General features: G+C 36.6%; 4 protein-coding genes across 5 annotated transcripts; all 4 read right to left on the bottom strand.

Moving 5' to 3' along the window:
- Window positions 1-315: 315 nt before the first annotated feature.
- Window positions 316-4,005, bottom strand: LOC147861332 (uncharacterized). Its single transcript, XM_087323974.1, has 7 exons — window positions 3,284-4,005; window positions 2,671-2,751; window positions 2,356-2,430; window positions 1,869-1,913; window positions 1,586-1,675; window positions 1,257-1,358; window positions 316-777 (listed from the first exon to the last, which is right to left on the bottom strand). Exons 1-7 carry the CDS (start codon window positions 3,848-3,850, stop codon window positions 532-534), a joined length of 1,206 nt encoding a protein of 401 aa, XP_087180100.1. The 5' UTR covers window positions 3,851-4,005; the 3' UTR covers window positions 316-531.
- A 1,551-nt stretch (window positions 4,006-5,556) lies between these two features.
- Window positions 5,557-7,273, bottom strand: MTACP2 (mitochondrial acyl carrier protein 2). Its single transcript, XM_087324022.1, has 2 exons — window positions 6,996-7,273; window positions 5,557-5,990 (listed from the first exon to the last, which is right to left on the bottom strand). The coding sequence occupies exons 1-2, from the start codon at window positions 7,209-7,211 to the stop codon at window positions 5,814-5,816; spliced, it is 393 nt and encodes a 130-aa protein (XP_087180148.1). The 5' UTR covers window positions 7,212-7,273; the 3' UTR covers window positions 5,557-5,813.
- A 1,507-nt stretch (window positions 7,274-8,780) lies between these two features.
- On the bottom strand, window positions 8,781-12,361 carry SR (serine racemase). 2 transcript variants are annotated; one of them, XM_087323941.1, is made up of 6 exons: window positions 11,979-12,361; window positions 11,132-11,218; window positions 10,732-10,962; window positions 10,484-10,557; window positions 9,843-10,029; window positions 8,781-9,591 (listed from the first exon to the last, which is right to left on the bottom strand). In XM_087323941.1, exons 1-6 carry the CDS (start codon window positions 12,137-12,139, stop codon window positions 9,342-9,344), a joined length of 990 nt encoding a protein of 329 aa, XP_087180067.1. In that variant the 5' UTR covers window positions 12,140-12,361; the 3' UTR covers window positions 8,781-9,341. The 2 variants fall into 2 exon arrangements, with proteins under 2 accessions (XP_087180067.1, XP_087180068.1); XM_087323942.1 differs by having other exon boundaries at window positions 11,132-11,229; window positions 11,979-12,138.
- A 923-nt stretch (window positions 12,362-13,284) lies between these two features.
- Window positions 13,285-15,525, bottom strand: LOC147861329 (uncharacterized). Its single transcript, XM_087324026.1, has 5 exons — window positions 15,443-15,525; window positions 15,052-15,099; window positions 14,616-14,708; window positions 13,680-14,458; window positions 13,285-13,569 (listed from the first exon to the last, which is right to left on the bottom strand). The coding sequence occupies exons 4-5, from the start codon at window positions 14,280-14,282 to the stop codon at window positions 13,516-13,518; spliced, it is 657 nt and encodes a 218-aa protein (XP_087180152.1). The 5' UTR covers window positions 14,283-14,458; window positions 14,616-14,708; window positions 15,052-15,099; window positions 15,443-15,525; the 3' UTR covers window positions 13,285-13,515.
- Window positions 15,526-16,116: the final 591 nt, after the last annotated feature.

Below are 16,116 nucleotides of genomic sequence, written 5' to 3'. Positions count from 1 at the left end.
ATCCTATTCAGAAGTTTCTTGGCCTCCTTCCATTCATAAGTAAACAGATGATAGATGATTAGCACCCAAAAATATAGACCAAATCTATGAAGGCTGCACAACATTGGATCCCACCAAAAGCAGCCCTACACGTACTTACCTTTAACCTCTCAACAAGGGGAGAAACACGTGTTTACTATCTGAAAACATGAGGTCCACATATGTTGCACAAGAATTGAGAAGATCTTAGGAGCTATGGGTTACTAAACAACAAATAAAATAACTCATAACTCCTTGTTAGACGATAATAATACATTGTCATCTCTCTCTCTCTCTCTCTCCCCTTTCCGTTCCCTTTGTGTGCGTGTGTGTAGAAAACTCATCTTAAGGGAGTCACAGCCACATACAAATTCTCTAAAAGGATCCATGCAAATTGATACTAAATGCAGGATTGATATGTATGAATACTTCCTGGATCCTTAATATGATGTTTACTTCTCAATTATATGTTTATGATGCATACTTATGTATATACACAATGGTTGTGCAGTTTCATCTTCTATAACGCGATGCGCTGTAGTCCACCGGAATTTGATAACGGTCTTTTGATTCTGATTCCATACCGAGACTATCAAATTCGTTTGCTCCGAGAAAACTTGAGGATTGATTTAGTGGCAATTGCCTCGAGTTACTCTCCTCAGTCTCACTTTCAGAAGACTCTCTCCTTGATGCTCTTCTCCTTATCATCTTTATATTTCGTGTTTTTCCCTGTCTTACAGTCGGGAGCTGCCATAATCCCTGTAATTGCATACGTTAGACCTTTTAAGGGTGGTTGGAATATAGGTAATAATATTCCGTAAGCTCCACTAATTTTTATATGAAATAGGCTTGATAAGACCATAAGAGTAAGTTCAGTGGTTCAGCTGAGCTATAACTATCAGTTAGTTATCTGACTCTTTTTTCTCATCCTATACAGGAAGAACTCTAGATTCATTTCTTCCTTTGGAGTAACCATGCATGAGTTCGATATGATTTTCACATTATAATCATGTGTTTACATAAAGTATAGACTCTAAACTTGATTAACTATTCTAACTCAGCTAAAATTACCTAATCTAATTGGCACCTTGGGCATGTTGATCCTCATTCTAACCCTGTGACGTATGAGTAAATCATGATGGATCCTTAACAGGTGGTAAACTATGATGGACCCCTAACAGTTGATACTTTCCTAAAAGTTCAAAATATGTTTACTCATAAATCATGATAGAACAAACCTTGCTAAGCCTCCTGATTCGTGCCTCGGCTCCTTGTCTGATCATAATGCAATCTGAAAATATTTCTATTACTTCTTCAGCATCCAACCAATACGTACTAATCTGCACAGATTCATCCAATTCACAGTTGAGTAAGGGCATACATATAAACTGTTGTTGCTACACACAAAAAACAAAATCACACTCAAGATGTTTATATAACAGTATTTTAAAAGATTAACCCAAATTTACAATAAAACAACGAATTCAATTGCTTTTCTAGATTAAACAACTTCATCTCGTAATATACATCATATGAAGAACTTCTAATTTTTGGAGGTAGTTCTTACAAGGCTTGATGGAATCAAGGAGGATCCTAGGGAATCAAACTCCAACGAAGTGACTTTCCCATCATGAAGATTGAAGCTGAAATCACGAACCTTGCACACATCAAACTTTGTTTAGAATTCAATACAATGTACGCTTTTCATTTAAACTGAAAACTATTAATATGAAAATATTCATCAAAAGCATTTACTCAAGGGAACAAAAACCAACTATAGAATTATTCTCCCACTAAATGCAAATGTTAAACCTATCTTTTAGCAAACCACAAAGCATCGTAATGTTTACCTTCCCTAGGTAGTTTCCATCTTCATCAACGAGATCATAACCAACCTATAAACAACAATATGCCGTTGATTTACCACATTATCGATATAAAGCTAAAAACCATAGCAATTGGAAAGCAATCAGAACAAAAAATGCTATCAATATTAATACTCTAGAGTATATCTATCTATCTATCTATCTATCTATATATGTGTGTATATATCTATGAACAACACACACACACTCATTAAAGGATCGTAAACGTAAAAATTTAATGCTAGAGTTTTAACAAAAATAAAAAGCTAAAGTGACATATTCTAACATAAGGTTATTTTAGACATTTCTGATTTATTATTTCTTTTCTGTAGAATTCCCTCCTGGCAGATTATTTGCTTGTACCATTATTTTATTTGCTTTTCAGTGAGAAAAGCTTAGCTCATGATGTTTTTAATCTTCATTCATATGAAGTTTTGTTGGATCATCACCAAAAGAAGATTTTTCTACTTACTAGAGTTTCTGATTCTCGGAAAGTCATCTCACTCTCTAGAACACTTTCATCACCTACTAGTACAACATCTCCAACCTGTCAAAAACATAAATCAATAAACACATTCGAGAATTAAATTAACACTAAAATAGAGTCCGATGCCCAAAAAATCAATAGAAAAAAGAACCATTTTGCCCAAATCAGGCATATAAAACATCACCAACATCACTTCAGCCAATGCTTCATAAAAGACTTTATCGAATGAAGCTGTGGCTAAGAAATCTGAGTTAAAATGATGCATCATATTCTATCAGGGGATATTTTATTTCCACAAACCTGGCACACATCATCAAGTAGAACTCCATCCGCCTCTCCAGAAAGTAGACTCGGTCTTACTTCCAATGCCACCACTTTAAACTAACACATGAACAAAGAGATGTATAAGTTAGTACAATCATCTCTTCCATGATAGATGAAATAAAGGGCCATGGTGAATCTATGCAGACGTTTCTGCTATATATGCCTATGGTAAATGTACATTTACGCTTGGGCTATACAAGCCTATAATTAATCGACACCTAATTTTTCTGCCATATAGACCTTTGGTGAATATGCATATACCATGATAATCTACATCTACTTTTCTGCTATATGGGTGAGTGGTTTGGTGGCATGTCATGAATCTACACATCCTTTACCATACTACAAGCGCCCTCTGGTTTGGGCAAAATCTACATATACTTTACTATTCTCACTTTTCTGGTAACATTCCTTACCACATCATGTCACACATGACTATGACTTCAGTTATGGTCATTACCATCACAGCATGAAAAATCCTATAGTTATCTTTTCTACATTCTCAATATAGTTTAAAAAATTCCTCAATCTGTTGATCTCAAATTGTCCATTAACATTACAGGTTGGGATTCAGAAATCACACACTTACGAGTCCAGCACTGACCCACAATTGCGAGATGAAACCAATTGCATTGGCCGAAGATCGACTGATGAGTTGCTTTGCAAGTACTTTAGACCTCTTCAATAGCTTTCGATCATCCTCTTCCTTGTTCCTTTCTATACTTTTCTTCCTGTCTTCTACCATTTGCTCCTTCAACAACCCAAGTGTGTCTTCAATACTCTTCTGAGAACCATCTTTCCCACCAGAATTACCGAATTTTGATTCTATCCTTTCTTCACGTTTTAGGGTTTCTGAAATCTTCTCTGTTTCTAGGGGGGGCAGAGCATCATGATTTATACCACTTCTAGACACAGGCGAATCGGATCTTTCTTCATCTCTATCTTCTTCCTGACCATGACGACTCCTAGCAGTGATGAAGTTTCCCTTCTTCTTCTTCTTCTTCTCCAATATGAAGCTTTGCTTAATGAAAGCGTTCTTGTGTTGAGACCAACATCCCCTGTTTCCATGGATACAAAGATGGGTGGTGATTCCTGATGCATTTGCGTGCACTGACAGAGATGATGAAGAAGAAACACACCCTAGAAGATGCTCCATTGTTTGCGCTTCAATCTTACATGGAAAACTCTTCACATATATGTATGTATTTCTGAATTAAATGAGTGGATTCATTCATTGGCCTAAATTGTATTCTGCACAACAGATAGAGTATGTATATTACTCTGGTTTAGAGCAACACATTCAACAGACAGACTATTGTATTGGGGACTACATAATTCAGTTCAGGCTCTGGTCTATAGGAGTAGGCAATGGCTAGGCTCAAGCCTGATCCGAGCTGTTAAACCGTTGGAGGTTCAGTTCGGTTCAGGTTTGAGCTGGGTTTAGGATGGCTCAAGCTGAACCAAACCGTTATGGACCAAACTGGTTAAGGCGAAACCGAACCGTTGCCGATTCTTAGCCCTAGACAATGTGTTTGTAAATCGGTTCATCGTTTGTTGTGCGGATCGCCTTATTTTGCTTCACTTTAGGTTCTTGTGGACATGCACTACATTCCTATGCATAGTCTGGATGATCGGGTGTCAATAAGACTAAGTCTACTACAAGCTAATCACTTGCAAACACCATTGTACTTTGATCTTCATAAGCACAACTTTGTTGTTTCGTGAAAAGAATTATGAAGCATCATCCCATTGAGCTTTTGTTTTGATTGCCTATACACATTATTTTGTTGCATACCATATGTACTACCTTACAATGAAGGTGCATCACCCCTAATTCACTCGCTTGAGGGTGCAATTCAAGTACTCGACTAACTCTTGATAGCTAGTTGTTTGTCATTCATGATAGCAATTATGTTTTGCATTGTACTCAACTAACTCTTCTGGTTTCAAGAACGAGGTTCAATCATATAGTGTTCATAGCCCAACACTTTTAAGTATATTGCAGCTTGTCATCAAGCTTGAGATTAAGTCTTTATTGTTGCAAGCTCATTTCACGTATACCGAATTAATCTTTTCTCTAGCATGAAACTACTTCAGAAATATGCACAGCTGCACTATAACATATAAATTGACAGAGCATAGACTTGATTTACTTCTGATAGTGTAATTAAGCATGTGATGGTGGTAACATAATAGTAAGCATGTAACAGAAGCACATAAAAATGCAAGACCTTCTTCATGTACTCATAATCCCTAGACCTGAAGCACAGACCCAAAGGCAACAAAAAGGATTCCCAACCAAACTCGAAACACCAGTGGAGATGTTGAAATTCTCTCTTTCGAAATGAATTTGTGGAAATTCTTTACACCAAATGACTGCCTAGTTATAGTATCTAAATACACTGACGTTATAACAGAAACAAGTTAATGCTAGCTAAAAAGATAATAGAAACTCTTTAATAACAATAATGATATTGACAAGAAAGCCTAAAAGGAATTATATAAATACCTAATTCATAAGCATATAAATCTTATTTCACAGCTTAACATCAATTCAAGGTCACATATTCTAGTCTTTGCGAAAAAAAGTTGTCCATAACAAGATATCCATGATATAAAGACCAATATAGGCTTTCTTGAAGCTCGCAACAACATAGTATTAAGAACTAGACATACAACACCTTACCAGTATGTGGTTGCGCCAAAGTCTTAAAATACACCTTACAATATGAGGCAGCATCATCTATCACATACATGTCATGATGCATTCGACCATACATGTACGTAGCAAAATTAGTTCACATTCGATTTGTTTGTTCAACGAAATTCTTAGTAAGCATTGCATTCATTTGCTACTGCAGCTTGTATAAAAAGACAAAAAGCCTTGCAGAAAGGTTATAAAGATCAGCTTTGGGACATAAAATAGAATGTGCCATGAATGAAAATACAAAATAAAAAGAACGATTCATTTTTAGACACTTATTCTTTCCTAAAGTATTTCGATCCTATGCCCATATCTAGCAGACAGCTTCATTCTCAATTCTCAGGAAAAATTTGGTCTTTTTTAACCAACAATACATATATCGATTGTTGTTCGGATAAACCATATGTACTTTTTTTTACTTCGCTTTGGGGAGGGCAGCTATATAGTCGATGGCCGCTTTGCATGAGTCGATCTTATCTGCCTCGCTGTCAGGAATCTCTACAGAAAACTCCTCTTCAAATGCCATAACTAATTCGACTGAATCTAGACTATCGAGACCAAGATCCTTCTGAAAATGAGCAACTGGTGAAATCTGTAGATTTTAAAAAGAGAACATTTAGATTCATTAAGATTCATCGGTAAGATTTCAGATAAACCAGATCATTAAAAGTTAAGTACCATAAGAAGATAGAAAATTTGTGGACATACTAGTTTCCTTGGGATAAACGGAATTCCATTGCAAAATGTACAACACTATGTCAACACACACACATGTAGATATCTGGGAAAACTCTTTATTACCCTAAATGCCCCTAAATGTTTGTAATTTCCTCATATAACCTTGGTCAACCACCCTTGAGAAGTGATAATGGGGCATTCAAATGCAATACATGCAACATGCATACTGAAATATTAACTTCAACATTAGATCGTCTTGTGATCACGAAGCCTCAGGAGTAGAACAGATATGGCTTACTTTAGAATACATGTTCAAAGAACTCCCTATTCCATAAGGCGTCTCCACGTAAATGTACTTGTTGAAAGAATCTCCAAAGGCCATGGCAATTGGCTATATCTTAGGTTAGAAGACATGATTTCATGCATGTGTAAAGAATCTTTTGAGCCCACGGCTATGGCTGTAGAGTAGATTTACATGTCTTATTGAAGTAAGTTGCAAATTGTCGTTTGAAGGAAATGTTTACATCTATAGAGAAAAGCTCTAACAACCCATTTTAGATGTGTTTCCAGATACAATTACATGTTAAAAACAAACAAAAATCTCTCATTGACTTTGGCAATGGTTATGGATATGGCTATGACTATGAAAGTCTCAAAAGCCAAGAAAAGAAATGACAGGGTATCAAGGCAAAAAGAAATCCGAACAAATACAAAACCCTAGATAATCTCCGAATACAATCACATGTTAAAAACAAACAAAAATCTCTCATTGGCTTTGGCTATGGCTATGACTCTGAAAGTCTCAAAAGCCAAGAAAAGAAATGACAGGGTATCAAGGCAGAAAGAAATCTGAGCAAATACAAAACCCTAGATAAGCTCCGGACCTAGCGACAGAGAGAAATGAGAAAAATCATCATACCTTGGAAGGATCGACTTTCTGAAACTTCTTCAAGACGCCGAGGACACGATCGGTCACGTCTTTCTTGTCCAAGAAAGAAGCCTCGGCGGCGAAAGGGCGGAGGAGGAGGAGAATGGAGCTTCCAGCATTGCCATTGCCATTGCCATGGCCATGGCGGAGGGGGTGAGAAACAGGGACCCTCAGGCGGCGAAGGAGGAGGGATCGAACAGACTGCATTGTCTCGGTTCTCGAAGGGGGAGGATCGTCCTCTGCTCTTCTTGTCTGATTGTTCTCTGCTCTTCTTCTTCTCTCTCTCTCTCTCTCTGCGGGGTTCCTCTGTTCTTCTTCTCTGAGCAGGCCCACAGAAACCCTAAAAAATACAGAGGCCAAAAAACAGGGGTTTATTTTTTGACACAGGGAAAATGAGCTCAAGTTTCTGATAATTACACAAACTGCCCTCCTCTTACCAAAAGAAGAAGAAGAAGAAGAAGAAGAAAATGAACTCAAGTTTCTGTTAATTACACAAACTGCCCTACTCTTACCAAAAGAAGAAGAAGAAGAAGAAGAAGAAGAAGAAAATTAACTAACGTTTTTGTTAATTACACATACTGCCCTCCTCTTGCCAGAAGAAGAAGATGAAAATGAACTCATGTTTCTGTTAATTACACAAACTGCCCTCCTCTTGCCAGAAGAAGAAGAAGAAGAAAATTAACTCAAGTGTCTGATTATTATGCAAACTGCCCTCCTCTTGCTAGAAGAAGAAGAAGAAAATTAACTAAAGTTTTTGTTAATTACACATACTGCCCTCCTCTTGCCAAAAGAAGAAGAAGAAAATTAACTCAAAGTGTTTGGTAATTACACAAACTGCCCTCTTACTAGAAGAAGAAAATTAACTCAAGTGTCTGATAATTACACAAATTGCCCTCCTACCAGAAGAAGAAGAAGAAGAAGAAGAAGAGTAAGAGGCATGTGCCATGCATGCAAAAACTCCCCTCTCGATCTCCCAAGTTGTTCATCCTAGTGGTTCATTAGTTAAACCTTCAGACATATAGTTTTTTTTGTCTCTCTGAAGGTTTCACTACCCCTTGATTCGATCCCCACATTGTACTGCATGTGATCGATCAACTGTGTGCCAACATCGAACTTACTATGCATGCGTTGGTTTCGTGCTCGAACCTGCCACAGATGCTTCTTTTCTTGGTAAAGAACACTTCGATTGATACATGTGATGCATGTTCATTTAACCATATGATGGGGAGTTATCATAAACCATTCTCATAGGTATTCTAATGCACACTCAATGCCTTTTAGAGAGCTCGAGGCTAGTGATCCATCATTGTTACCTCCACATGGCAATTGTGGAATGTTAAGAAGAATCTATCTACCTTAGAATCACATTGTGGAATGTCAAAAAGAATCTATGGTCTCATTATTTGGGCGTGAGACATGCCTTATCTATTGTACGAAGTAAGGTGAACCACACCCTTGGGAGTCAAATGGGACGCTTTCTTTCATCTACAAATGAAGAAATGAAAGATTCATTCCACATCACTGGGGGCTCATTCTCGCCTTTACTTTGATGTAAATCAATCTCAACGACCTTATATGGAACATTGTCTTGATGGTTTCTTTTATATGAATGGTTATTCACAATGCTCCAACAACCACTTAATAGCACCGAGTGTTTGTAAATGCCATTTCTTTGTTTCGATATTATCCTTAGAAGTAAGCCAAACCAAGAAACATTTAGGACCTTTTGTACACTTACATAAAGCCGACATTTGATCAAGTTGCAAACCAAGTTCATAATGAAATTACATTCATATATCTTTGAAAGCCATTAGACCATGCATAACCTTATATCAAATGCAATCTAAACTTAAATTTCATCGACCATTCATAACCATGTCATATGCCTAGGAGAATGGACACTAGGAAGAAATTCATGATTAACATAAGTCCTCGCTAATTGGTAGTCATTCAAAAGTTCACAGTAATTGTAGGCATGCATCCTTCACTCGAATGGCCATAGCATCACTTGAATCATAAGATGTCATCATCATCAGAGTTTCTTAGCTCATCATTGTGTTGTTTGTACCTCAGATTGCAAGAGTTCTAGGGAGAAGATTGTGTTAAAGTATTGTAGTTCGTATAGATGCTCACAATCCAATGGATTGCCAATGATAAAGAATGTAGAGCTTAGAAGCAAGATACTTCCGTGAAAAAAATGATATAATCCATTAACTTGTCGCACCAGTTTACCTCTTGAGATATGAAAAACAATAGTCGATTGATGGGAAGTTAATTGAGATGTTAATCCATTCAATCGATGGGAAGTTCACATTCGATCTTGAGATTACTTTCACTTCAAATGTCTTGGAAGAAGATGCCAAGCGCGGAGAGATCTACATTACCCCCTGAAAGCACGATTCCAACATGTTGAAGGGTTCCTTTGGATGCTTCCATTTCAAACTGTTCCGACAGAACTGCAGCTAATCCCACGGCCCCACTTGGCTCTACTACCACTTTTAGCCTTTCATAACACATCCGCATGGCATTCACGATCTCTTCCTCTTCAACAGTTATCACAGCATCTACCATATCACGGAAGATTGGCCTGATAAAAAAGCAAAGAAACCCTATACATGTTATTATGCATTGCCTAAATATACAAAGAAGCTATAAAACCCTAAACCCTCACGTTACATTACATACCACGGATGGTTTGGAATAAACTAGTTATACCATTATACAAAAAATGGCTATAAACCAACCTAAACTAGCTATACCATTATATTATCAGGGATTGTCGAAACTAAAATCTAATTGTAAATCTTTAAACCACCCTGAGATCCTTACATTACATACCATGTAAGAGAGCCCATCCATGACCTTAAACCATCTGCAATTGTATTGGTATGAGCCAAGGTTATGAATTTCCCAGCGGCTTTGGACTGCGCGGCATCATCGGCACCTTTAGGTTCAGCGGCAAACACCTGGATACTGGGCTTCAGTGCTTTTGCCGCAACAGTAATGCCTGATATCAGGCCACCGCCTGCTCACATATTCAAATGTGAAACGAATTCAGCGAGAGAACATCCAAACGTTAAAACCTGAAATGAAATGAAGCGAATGTGTAATGACATTCCATCATCACTTTTCTTATACTTCAATGAAATATTTCTTTACACTCATGCTTGTTTTTTTAACTACAACGATGCAGCCAAGTCGAATTGCATCATAAAGCTAAAGTATTTTATACATTTTTTACGATGCAGAAATCCTGGCTACTATGCTCTACGTATGGCCATCGAGCCCCCACTAAGAGAAGAAAAGAAGGACTTTACACTAACAAAGTACATGTTCTAGGCATATTAAACTCAAGAGGATGAAAATTCGATTCAGACTCATGTATGTTTTGATTATGCGTGGTCTTTTACCATTAACTTGGAACAATGAATATTCACATCAAATTCATGCATATTTTGATTATTCAGTGATTTTTTTACCACTTATTGGAACAATGATGGCATCAAGTTGCGGTACCTGCTGAAGTAATTCCAAAGCAATAGTACCCTGACCACTTCAAATGACAATACACACAACAAAGTGAGAAAAAGAAGAAAAGAAGCGGAAAATATTCAAAATGCTGCTCTAGTTTTCCATAGTTCCCAAAAGTGCCATTCAAATTTACAAAAATAGGTTACATAAAAATGTCATTCTGGGAAAGATTAGATAAAAACATTAAGTCCCTTGCCTTATGATATGACCATCATTGTAAGGATGGACCATAGTAGCACCAGTTTGTTCTTGCACATTACGCGCCTCATGTTCTCTCGATTCGAGAGTTGGTTCACAAAAGAAGATCTTTCCTCCGTACCGTTTCACATTTTCGATCTTGCATTTAGGCGCATTATTAGGCATCACAATATATGCAGGAATATTTCTCATCTTTGCGGCCAAAGCCACTGCGGCAGCATGGTTCCCACTACAAAAGCATTGATGTCGATTGATTACTCGAAATAGAAAAGAAAGTTGATATCTCTTAGATTTAGAGCACAAATATAGAATTTACGCAAAGAGTAAAAGGTTGATCACATGTTAAACCATTGTAATAATGTATGCAGACTTAAAGAAAGAATTAAAAAATTTCTAACCTGCTGTGAGTGAGGACACCATTTCTTGCTTCTCCTTCCGACAGAGAAAAGATTGCATTAGATGCTCCCCTGAACTTGAAAGCTCCACTGCAAAAACACTGAAGGTTTGACAGAAGAAGACAATCATGAAGAAAAGGAGGAGCACCATTTACACGTGAATATATACTAACATACGTATATACCTACCTACCTACCTACATACATACATACATAACATAACATAACATAACATAACATAACATAACATACATACATACATACATACATACATACATACATACATACATACATACATACATACATAACATAACATAACATAACATAAAATACATACATACATACATAACATAACATAACATAACATCACATCACATCACATACATACATACATAACATACATAACATAACATAACATACATAACATAACATAACATAACATAACATAACATACATAACATAACATAACATCACATAACATCACATAACATAACATACATACATAACATAATATAACAAAATATAACATACATACATACATGCATGCACTCATACATTCATACATTCATACATTCATACATTCATACATTCACACATTCATACATAACATAACATAATATAACAAAATATAAGATACATACATACATGCATGCACTCATGCACTCATACATTCATACATTCACACATTCACACATTCATACATAACATAACGTAAAATTCATACATGCATGCATGCATTCATACATTCATACATTCAAACATTCATACATACATAAACACATACACACATACGTAACAGTTGAATTGAAACTCAACAAGGAGACATTAAATAGATGTCACATATACATACCCTTTCTGGAAGGTTTCGCATTTGAAGTAGAGGTTTCTTCCTGAGAGGCCATCGAGGGAGGAGGAAGTGAGCAATGGCGTGATGTGGGCAAAAGGGCGAATCCTTTCTTGGGCTTCTTCTATAGATTGCAAGGATGCTGCATACTCCTCTGTTTTCTCCATACCTCTCCTCTGTCTTTCCTTCCCTCAGAACTTTGAAGCAGACTACATTCTAATCCTTGGATCTACCTACCTACCATCATTACTCTGTTTCTCAAAATTCCAATCATACCCTTCTCATACTTCTCCTGAAAACCCACCAAAAAACTACCCTTCCTCCTAGGTTTTGAGTCTAATGATCTTCAGTGGAATGAAAATTTGAGTGGCTTTCCTGATTCAGACTAGCATCGCAACTTTAGCCGGTATTCTTCGATCATGTCATCACTTTTATCACGTACATTATCAATCGTGTAAGGACTTCACTAAGCATGTGTTGATTGTGTAATAATCGTATTAAGTATATGCCAATCATGTGATCTATTTTCCTTCTTTTCGTCGATGCGAGCGCATTCAAGGACGCTTTCAAAACTATCGAGGGGCAACACTTCTGATATTGCCCCCTTGTAACAAGGGCCTAGGGGTATACTTTGAAATTAGTCTACAACAAGGCAACACTTATTGATGAAGCGTATATTTAGTGGATACTTTTGATAACAATGGGGTATTATAATTGACATTTTCCTTCAAATATTTCCATTTGGTGAACGATAAGGCAATCTTGTACTTATGCTTTTTTACGGATTGGTTATTCACCAAGAATAGCACAATAGAATCTCCTTCATAACTGTTAGCAATCCAATAGTTTTTGGAAGTTCTTGAGGTAGCATTGCAAATTCTCCGTTTTAACTTATACCAATCAATATACAATCAATTTGTCGTCTTCATCGAATCTTTGGCAATGATCACTACTAATTCACAGCCAGTTCACGAGTAGTGCAATGAGTTTTAAGATTAAGATTACGTGTCTACCCTCAAATAAAAAAGCCTTATTATACACACTGTTATATCTAATTTTGTTAACTTTGAAATATTGATCAAGTGGGGAACTGAAATTCTATTCATTTGCTTCAAAAGTGACAAGGATTTAGATTAGAGCTTGTAAATTAATCCCAATTCAATTGCTTTCGGAATTTGCTCAATGCACCACCAAATGAATGTAGTGATCACACACACATAAGAAAAAGCTTGAACTCAAATGAAGAACCAAAAATGAATCCAGAATCATAATAAAAATTCTTTCCATAAACATATTATTGCACACCGCAGTCTTTCATCGAATAACTAGTAGCAAAATAAGTTACAAAAAAAAAGGTTAACGGCAGATTATTTTTCTGTCGATTACATCGTGTGAATCTAGGAAGCTTTACCACTTACAATTATGTACCTTCTCTCAGTGGGTGACTTATGATACAAAAATCACAAGGATCACACTATTTGAATACATACATACATACAGATAAATATAGGTTACAATAAATCGATATAAGATTATATGAATGTTAGTACCAGGGCCTAACAACCTTGCCAGACGTCGTCTTGGTTGTTGGTGTATGCTACAGAAAGACAGACGAAAAAACATGATGTAAGAAGGATAGAAATCCAATCAATCTGTTGAAATTTTTTTATTTTTTTTTATGGACTACTATGAACACTTAGATCTCACCTGTTTTGCACCTCTATTGAAAGGACTTGAAGGTAAGCTATTTAGCTTTTTCCCGATGATTCCATTCGCCGCTTTCATATTTGTTCGGTTCTCATCAGCTTCGCTTCTCCTGCGACTGTTGATCACAGATGTGTTCTGATCCAGGGGTTCTTGTTTCTTTACATTTATAGTGAGTGTTTTTTTGCTCTCTTCAATATCCTTTGTTACCTCGATTGAAGGTGCATATCCTTCTTGGAGTATTATTTCTCTATTACGGCAATCGTAAAATGAATTGTCGGATGTTGCCTCATTATTCCGGGAACAAGAAGAAGCATTGATCATACTTCTTGCCTCTTCATCCAAGACCGAAACAAATGGATGCTCACATTCTTCATCCGAAATGGATGCGAATGGACGCTTGCATTCATCTGAAATGGATGCAAATGGACGCTCAAATTCTTCCGAGATGGAAGCATCTGGACTTTCAAAAGGTGAAGGCGGAGCTTTCGGAGCTTTTGGAGCTTTCTCCAAAGACAAAAGCGTGATCTTTTCAAGTTCCATACGGAATGATGGACCTTTCCAGACCTCTTCTAGCGGGAAATAAGGCGTCTTCTCGACTTCCATTGAGAGTGCCGATCGGGGTGTAACATTCTTCTCTCGGGGGGGTTGCGGGGACTTTGAAAGATCCTCTCTAAGAGAAGAAAAGCTCCAGGCTTTAGATGACAAAGCCTTTTGTACAATACTCTTCGATGGAAATTTCACTCTCTCGTCTTCTCTCTCGGGACTTAATTCGTCATTCTCTGAAGTGTAAAGAGACCGAAAATATAAATTCATATGACAAGCATTCAAAGAGACCATGAGATACATATGCAATCTTTTACAACAAAAGATGAAGAAATAGCTAAAACAAACTGCTATACTTTCCACTGACATGGTCTATGATGACTACATACATACCAGGACTTGATAGAATAGCGCGTGGCCTATGTGGTTGAATCACAGGCTTTGGTTGCACACTAGGAAATGTTGTTGAGGCTTCACTGGTCAATCCTGCATGTGAAAACCCAAATTTATGGTCTCATATTAAACCCATGTATTGAGTTCATTATAGATGAAAAAATGTTGTTGAGGGTTCACTGGTCAATCCTGCACGTGAAAACCCAAATTTATGATCTCATATTACCCATGCATATACAGGGAGAATCTTTCAAGACCAGAAATTTGTATCTTTTCGAGACTTTGAAAATAAGCCCTAGACAGCACACACATATTATTTCCATGCAAAATTGCTATAATGTCAGGAAATGCAAGTTCCTGGGTGACTTTACAAGCAATCACATGTGCAAATAGTTAGAAGCAAAAGAAGATTTAGAATAGAGATTTCAATCAAAACCTGCCAATCTCCGTGATCCACGAGACCTGATTTCTAGATGTTGTTCATCTGCATCATAAGATTGAGCACTATTAGTATCATAGATATGAAACCATGGCAATGGGGTTTTCTTTTCACTCATTTATGTTTTATGGATAAAAAGATCTACTGTTTAAAGGAAGGGGAGGGTAAACATATCAAATCAAACAAATGTGTATTTCATTCATAATTTAGAACAAAATCCACAAATGACAGTTCTTGAAATGATAGTTACCAGAGTAACTCATATGTTTTTGGATTCAATCCAAGAGATTAAGAAAACATATTGCAATTAGAGGTTAAGCTCTGGGATGCTAAAATTTGAAAAGAATAAGACAATCAAAGATTAAAAGAAAAAAGAGAAATTTATAACCTCCATGGAGCAATGAAAGGCATCCAAGGCCGCGCTCCAAGCCGATACTTGATCGCCTACGACGGCCATCTTGTTGAAATTCGGGAAATGAAAAATTCAATCAGATCTCAGCATAATATGGCATCAAACACAGCACAAAATCTATAAATGAGGTTGCAACATAAGGGTAAATGATCATTTGAGTTGAAAGATCAGAAGAAGATAAGAAGGGTGAGAAATAGATTGGAAAAGAAAATATGAGTACCTTGTATGGGGGTTGTATCTCCAGGTTCCATACTATTGAGAGCCAAAACAAAAACAGGGGATGGATTGTGAGTTAAACAAAACAAAAGGCATTCATATACATAATAGGAAAACACAGAGCAGATTGAAACATAGGTTCAACACATGAATATATTGAAGAAAAAGAAGAAAAAGAGAAGAAATCAACAGATCCAAGGAGAACAAAAAGGTAGAAGAAATTTAGATACACATGTTTGTTTTGGTTGTTTGCTTTTTTTTTTCCCCCTTTCTGTCCTTTTAAGAGGAGGAGATACTCTGTTTTTTTTTTTCTTCTCTGTTTTTTCTTTGTTATTCATTTCTTGTATATGTATGTATTTTAGAGATGCTCTGTTTTTTCTTTGTCATTCATTTCCTTGTACATGTATGTGTTTTAGAGATGCTCTGTTTTTGCT

This window comes from Azolla caroliniana, unplaced genomic scaffold, assembly GCF_043228905.1.
Source record: "Azolla caroliniana isolate FFs.n. ecotype wild unplaced genomic scaffold, voAzoCaro1.0.p SCAF_8, whole genome shotgun sequence".
Lineage (NCBI taxonomy): Eukaryota > Viridiplantae > Streptophyta > Polypodiopsida > Salviniales > Salviniaceae > Azolla > Azolla caroliniana.
The sequence above is the reverse complement of the archived record's forward strand: the minus strand, read 5'-3'. Positions and strand labels throughout refer to the sequence as shown.

What these genes read in the sequence shown, in the direction of transcription:
- SR (XM_087323941.1), bottom strand. Translation starts at nt 12,139, where the DNA reads ATGGAGAAAACAGAGGAGTATGCAGCATCCTTGCAATCTATAGAAGAA. An exon ending in AATGATGGTCATATCATAAG is followed by an intron (nt 10,558 to 10,731) that starts GCAAGGGACTTA and finishes TGTCATTTGAAG; the next exon opens with TGGTCAGGGTACTATTGCTT. An exon ending in TGGATGGGCTCTCTTACATG is followed by an intron (nt 9,592 to 9,842) that starts GTATGTAATGTA and finishes CTTTTTTATCAG; the next exon opens with GCCAATCTTCCGTGATATGG.
- LOC147861329 (XM_087324026.1), bottom strand. Translation starts at nt 14,282, where the DNA reads ATGGAAGTCGAGAAGACGCCTTATTTCCCGCTAGAAGAGGTCTGGAAA. An exon ending in TCAATAGAGGTGCAAAACAG is followed by an intron (nt 13,570 to 13,679) that starts GTGAGATCTAAG and finishes GTCTTTCTGTAG; the next exon opens with CATACACCAACAACCAAGAC.
- MTACP2 (XM_087324022.1), bottom strand. Translation starts at nt 7,211, where the DNA reads ATGCAGTCTGTTCGATCCCTCCTCCTTCGCCGCCTGAGGGTCCCTGTT. An exon ending in AGAAAGTCGATCCTTCCAAG is followed by an intron (nt 5,991 to 6,995) that starts GTATGATGATTT and finishes TAAAATCTACAG; the next exon opens with ATTTCACCAGTTGCTCATTT.
- LOC147861332 (XM_087323974.1), bottom strand. Translation starts at nt 3,850, where the DNA reads ATGGAGCATCTTCTAGGGTGTGTTTCTTCTTCATCATCTCTGTCAGTG. An exon ending in TGTGGGTCAGTGCTGGACTC is followed by an intron (nt 2,752 to 3,283) that starts GTAAGTGTGTGA and finishes TTCATGTGTTAG; the next exon opens with TTTAAAGTGGTGGCATTGGA. An exon ending in TCCGAGAATCAGAAACTCTA is followed by an intron (nt 1,914 to 2,355) that starts GTAAGTAGAAAA and finishes TGTTGTTTATAG; the next exon opens with GTTGGTTATGATCTCGTTGA.